Here is a 5,820-nt window from a genome sequence, read left to right on the forward strand (position 1 = left end):
AAGGGAGCAAGCGAATGGCGTGATGATGAGCGGATGCGCTCGTGCATGTGACGGTCCGGAAGCGCTTTTCTTTTGTCTCCTCGCTCGCTCGCGGTGAATATTATGACACAGGCTTAGAATGCTCAGATATTTGCTATATTGAGATCATGTTTACTAGAGAAACGGTGTGTTTTGAGGGGGAAGGGGGTGAATCGAGACAAGGACACTTGCCCAATGCAGCAGATGTGGAAGTACGCTATGGTGACGTCACCGACACATATGTGCCACTAGAGATTCTAGTCACATCAGGATTGCTGCGTCACCTTTTATTTCTACTAATAAAATAAAAAACAAGAGTTAAGCTTGAGAGATTGTGCACATATGTCTCATCAAGTATTTCTGAGAAGATAAGACGTGTTGTAAAAAAGAGAGTTTACTTGTAGGTAAACAGTATACAAAATATTTACAGACATTTTTGCAGTTTGTGCTGTGGAAGAACAAATAACTTGAATGAACACAACTTTAAACCATAAGCATACAATAAAGGTGTTATAACACACAAAATCGCCATCATCTTTTGACCCGCAACAACACTTTATTATTCTGTCAACTTAGTTAACTGTACAATTAATATGCATCATAGTGACCTTATCAAATTAAGCATTTTAGATATTTTCACCTGTTTTCTATTTGAACCCAAAATTAGAGCATCTTTAACCGCATCCAATACTCGTACTTTCAATACAACCCCCTAAGATTGTACACAAAATAGAGGACCCATCCCAAGCTGTTCAGCACACTATAAACCAAGTAACGTTTTGGCCTCTTGGCTTTGTGCCATCAAACTCTCACTGGCGTATTTCTGCAGGAGCTCCATTTTCTTCCGTCTGACCAAAGCTTCTTCAATCTGTGACAACCACAGAAAAGAGCGACAAAGGTAAATCACAGGATGTTCATTTTTGGGTGAAGTCTATTTTACTTCATGGGCAGCGTCTTATGTGTACAAACACTTTGACATATTTCAAGTACTCAACCCACCTCCTTCTGTGACGGAACAGGAACATGTGCAATAAATGCTTGGGCACCATTTTCTCCCTCCATCTGATCTCGGCTTTCATCATCCGACTGCTGGATGAAAAATGTCGGGGCAAATCAATTAAATAGAAATAAATCAAATAGAAATAAGTTAAAAACAGAATGGCTCAAAATAGCCTGTGACAGAGCGCCCGTGGATGTTTACCTCATCGTCTTTGACAGCGTAAATATATTCCTCCTCTTCTTCAGTGTCTTTCACAACTCCACCAGCCAATCGAGCCTCTTTATCTGCTTTCCATTTCTCAACAGCCTCTGCAATAACTGCAGGATCAAAAAAATAAGCATTACATATTGTATTAACATTATTACATTTTAACATGAATGTAAACATGTGCATCCAGTCAGTCGTTACTGTAAAATAAATCCCGCAAAGAAAACTGTGCAAACTTGTCAGGATCCTTTTTCAGCCAGTTGCGATTTATTTTGGGACAATGGCCTGTTGACCTACCAGCCCTTACCCATATTTAGTCTGTGTTTCAACCTTTATCTTGTTGGGTAAGTCACTGTACATACATACTAGGTAAGTGCAGATACTGTTAAATAAAGTGCAACCAAAGCTTTCCGCAATCTCAAGAGTAGGTCATACAATTAATATTGGAATGCAGCAGTCATGTGTCGCAGTCACTGGACAGTCAGGTGCACCCTAGCACTTCATATAAGTCGCATCGAACCTCCAGCTGCACGTTAAGCATTCAGTTAAACAGACGCAAATGAGAAACACGCTGGTAAAATACAACATCACACAATGCCTCGACTGTACCAGAGTAAAAACACACAATGCAGAGCTTCATCCAAATAATGTGAGGACAGTCGGGCAGGATTCTGTCAATTTAAGGAACTCACATGGTTGCCAGCGAGTGTCATCCGAAGGCAAAAGAAGCCCATATCTTACAGGGTGCAATGGTCATCTATTTGACAAAATTAATGCTTTATGATGCTGTTAAATTGAGAAGTCTGCTTTATTAGGGTCAAAGGGATGAATCCTGTATCTCTGACATATTTAATGCATTTAAGCAGAATAAATTGTCCTTCTTAAATAAGAATGCAAAACTACTGTTAAATCTAAAGGCAAAGTAAATTCGAGAGCTATTTTTGAGAGCTACGGTGGTTAAGAAGATTTTTATCAAAGAAAGATATTACCGTTTATTACTCACACAAAACTAACATATAACTTAATTACTTGTAATTGGGACTTGTAATATGGCAATATTGAGTTGTAAAGACTATTTTAAGTCTTTTGAATGCCTCAAAGCCTGATTCTAACATGCTTTTGGTCAATAAACAAGCAGCCCAAATAATTTTGTTCATTTCTTTTATGGGCTGATGGGAATTTTTATTTTTGTGTAATCTAATCCCTTCAAATACACCCTAATCTCTCTAGTGCTCTTGCATCACCTTGTTTCTCATATTCTTGTTCCAAAGGGACTAAAATGCCATCATCCTCGTCTCTATAACCATAATACTCGGCATCAACGTCCTTCATCAGCTCAGCTCGTGTTTTTCTGGGCGCTTGGACAGCTGCAAGGAAAAAAATGTACGTTCATTTTAGACACAAACCTGATGATAGTAAATCTTGCCTTAAAAATCGAGATGTCAACACATTTTGGATTACAAGCAGAAACTGGGCAGAACAAAATGTCAACACATATATTTCAACAGAAATAGCATAGCATAGGCTGACCACTATCCAACAAACCAAACGTGGGACAGGTTTTATGTTTTATTTTTTGTGGGACACCACTGAAAGGTAGCGTAAAACTGATATAATAACAGAATGAAAACATTTTTATATATTGTTTTATGTAATTTTAAGACTTAAATAGAAAATAGTCACGTTAGTATGAGCTTCTTGGACACTGGGCACAGCTCTGTTAAATAGTTGAATTCAACTTAAATAGTTGAATAAACAATGGCGCAAACAAACGTCTCGGGTCCGTTTTGGGAAAAAGAACATGTTTTCTTAATGTGACAACTAAAAACCAACACTGGTGAAAAACTGATGAAAATGTGGGACATTGTCTCAATATGCGACATGCGGGACCAGGGGTGAACATGCTGTGCAGTACAATGCAAAGCGGGACGGGTGGTCACCCTTCACTGCATTTCAGATCTCTTAGCATAAAAACACAAAGCATATAGAGCACAATCACAGTTCTGAATAAAAAGGTAGTTATTAATAGCTTAGACTCATTAAATACTTCTATTCTGATATCATTTAGTGAACTTACGTTCTGTTTCAAACAGCTCTCGGACTCCGGGCAAATCTTTTGCTGCACCAAAATACTTATACCCTCTGTTTCCTGGAACCTCTTTACCCTCGTGGTCCAACATCCTAGGTCCAAATCTCTAATAGTTTCAAAACAAAATGGCATGATCCATGCAGTTGAGTTTCAAACAGCACTTTAATAAATCGAAGTTGCTGCACATCACAGAACATAGTATGAAAACACTGTAACTAACTACAGTGGAGAACAATGTTTTTACTTTACACTGTAGATGAAAAGGACAAAAACATTAGCTAAAATATCAATGGAATAAGAACTTACCCTATAGTCAGGTCCTCCGAGCTCTTTAATTCTGATCTCCCAGTGACCTTTCTCTCGTAGAAGCTTGTTGATTTCATCATTCATATCACGGATCTTAAATTCCCCTAAACCAGCTGAAGAATGAATCCAAGAGTTTAGTAAAGGAAGACTACATTTGATGTTAGGATTAAGATTTGGCAGCAATATTCCATACACTTTCTCACCATTTTGAATCTGGGCAACCTTCTTTGAAATCTCACTGATGATCTAAACAAAATTGCAGTGAAATCAAAGTCACTTCTGAGCATGTTTATATGTTTATTAAAACGTATTGTCTAATACAACATTTTACTCGACACCAAACTAAAAGTGTATTTTGTCAAAATCTGTCAGAACAAAAACAATTGTTTCATTTCCAGACCTGTCGTCTCCACTTCTCTGCTTTGGGTAACTCATTACACTCTGAAGCAAGAAAGGGTCTTCTTTCCTGCAGAAATATCAATTGGACCAGAGCAAAACAATTATTATGCAAGCAGTTGATGTCAGGTGGTCCTTGCAATAACTGTGATATTAAAAACCATGATTACTGTTGATCTTGTGGTAATTCTACTAATATTGTTTATAATTCAGCACTCGTTTAAAGAGCCACAATAGATACAACCGCTCTCTGTCTCTCTAATGCCTACATTAAAATGTTAAGTGTGATTTGTTGGCCAAAAACGGATAAAACTGCAAAAACACAAAAATAAAGATACATTTGACTGATAAACATTTAAACAGATATTATGATTACACCCTTAGCATCAATTATTTTGGCCAAAATAACGGAGAAGTAATAATCTGATCCTGTATGATCAAGTCGATGTATAATGATTGCCTAAAAGGATTTGAATCAACGTGAGCTTTTGGGTGATGTATCCCTTTACGTTTTCACAGTTTATCAAGTGTAGCAGGCCACATCACAGGACAACTCTTAACCTGATATTTTGCAGTTTATTGACCTCACCTTAACCTTTCCTTCTTCAAGCTGGGCTTGCCGAAACCTGGCCAAGGCCGTCCTGTATAAATAAGTCAATTCATAATAAGTTTAAATCTGAACACGTAATTATTTTTAAACTTGTCAAAAACTTAACAATGAAGAAAGAAACTTACATGGCCTTTTCTGCATTTCGAGCCTAAAAAACAACACCAACGTTTCATTAAAAAGGCACATTTTTGTGATCACATGAAAAGTCATCTGTCAGATAGATTGTTATGAAGAGTGTGAATCACAGATTAGCGCCTGAACCAACATAATACATCAAACATATCCTATTCAACATAACATACTAACGCAAAACCATATATGTGCAGTTCAGATCTCAATAATGCCGCGGGATTTTTCTAACCATTTTTTGTTTTATACAGTTTTACTAGAAATAGCATCGTTAAAATGATCACTATAGCAAAATCATGGTTCATTTGTGGTTGCGATGGTTTAACTATAGTAATCATGTTTTTTACATTTTTATAGACAGCTCTCTGATATTAAAGATATTTAAGTGAGATGATTAAGCCAGCGGTAACTAATTCTTTTTCTGGTGTTTTCGTTGACTCTTCGCCTTTATATTAACACAGGTAAAACAACACAAACTGTAAGAATAATCATTTTACCATTTCTGTAGTTCAACAGTTGAATCCTGCGTGAGCACAACGGTGAGAGCGCTCGTCGCGTAAATATGACGTAAGACTGCGGCAACTTCCGGCGCATCACGTTTGAACAAACAAAACAGAAAACATAAGCGTTGACGGACCAAACAAACGTGAAATATATCCATGTGAATTTATTTATTTATTTATTTATTTATTCATATGAATGATGTTAACTTGTATTGTAAGCAAATTGAACGATTTCTCGAAAACCTAGATTGTGTCCTTATACTCTCTAGTGGTGAGAGATGAAACTACATACTGTGTATTACAGCGGTCTCTTCCAACTGTAGACTAAAACTAAAGCTGTATTTGCTTATCTAATGCGATTTTTACAGGTCAAACCCGATTAAGTCTATAACGGCTCCTGATTGTTTTCTCCTTTAGCTGAAAAACCACGCTACAACTGATGCCTTCGATGTCTTCTGTATTTTAATGTCTTCCTTTCTTGCATGCGAAATCAACATCACAAACATCAAATGTACACCGTGAAAAAACTGAAAATAAACCAAAATTACAATCAAATTCGTGA

General features: G+C 37.0%; 1 protein-coding gene across 1 annotated transcript; it reads right to left on the reverse strand.

Annotated features, from left to right (window-relative positions):
- Positions 1-396: 396 nt before the first annotated feature.
- Positions 397-5,350, reverse strand: isy1 (ISY1 splicing factor homolog). Its single transcript, XM_079482870.1, has 11 exons — positions 5,253-5,350; positions 4,752-4,774; positions 4,606-4,657; positions 4,021-4,086; positions 3,824-3,866; positions 3,621-3,733; positions 3,303-3,420; positions 2,470-2,592; positions 1,220-1,335; positions 1,018-1,107; positions 397-886 (listed from the first exon to the last, which is right to left on the reverse strand). Exons 1-11 carry the CDS (start codon positions 5,253-5,255, stop codon positions 779-781), a joined length of 855 nt encoding a protein of 284 aa, XP_079338996.1. The 5' UTR covers positions 5,256-5,350; the 3' UTR covers positions 397-778.
- Between the last annotated feature and the right edge of the window lie 470 nt (positions 5,351-5,820).

This window comes from Barbatula barbatula (assembly GCF_947034865.1).
Source record: "Barbatula barbatula genome assembly, chromosome: 20".
NCBI lineage: Eukaryota > Metazoa > Chordata > Actinopteri > Cypriniformes > Nemacheilidae > Barbatula > Barbatula barbatula.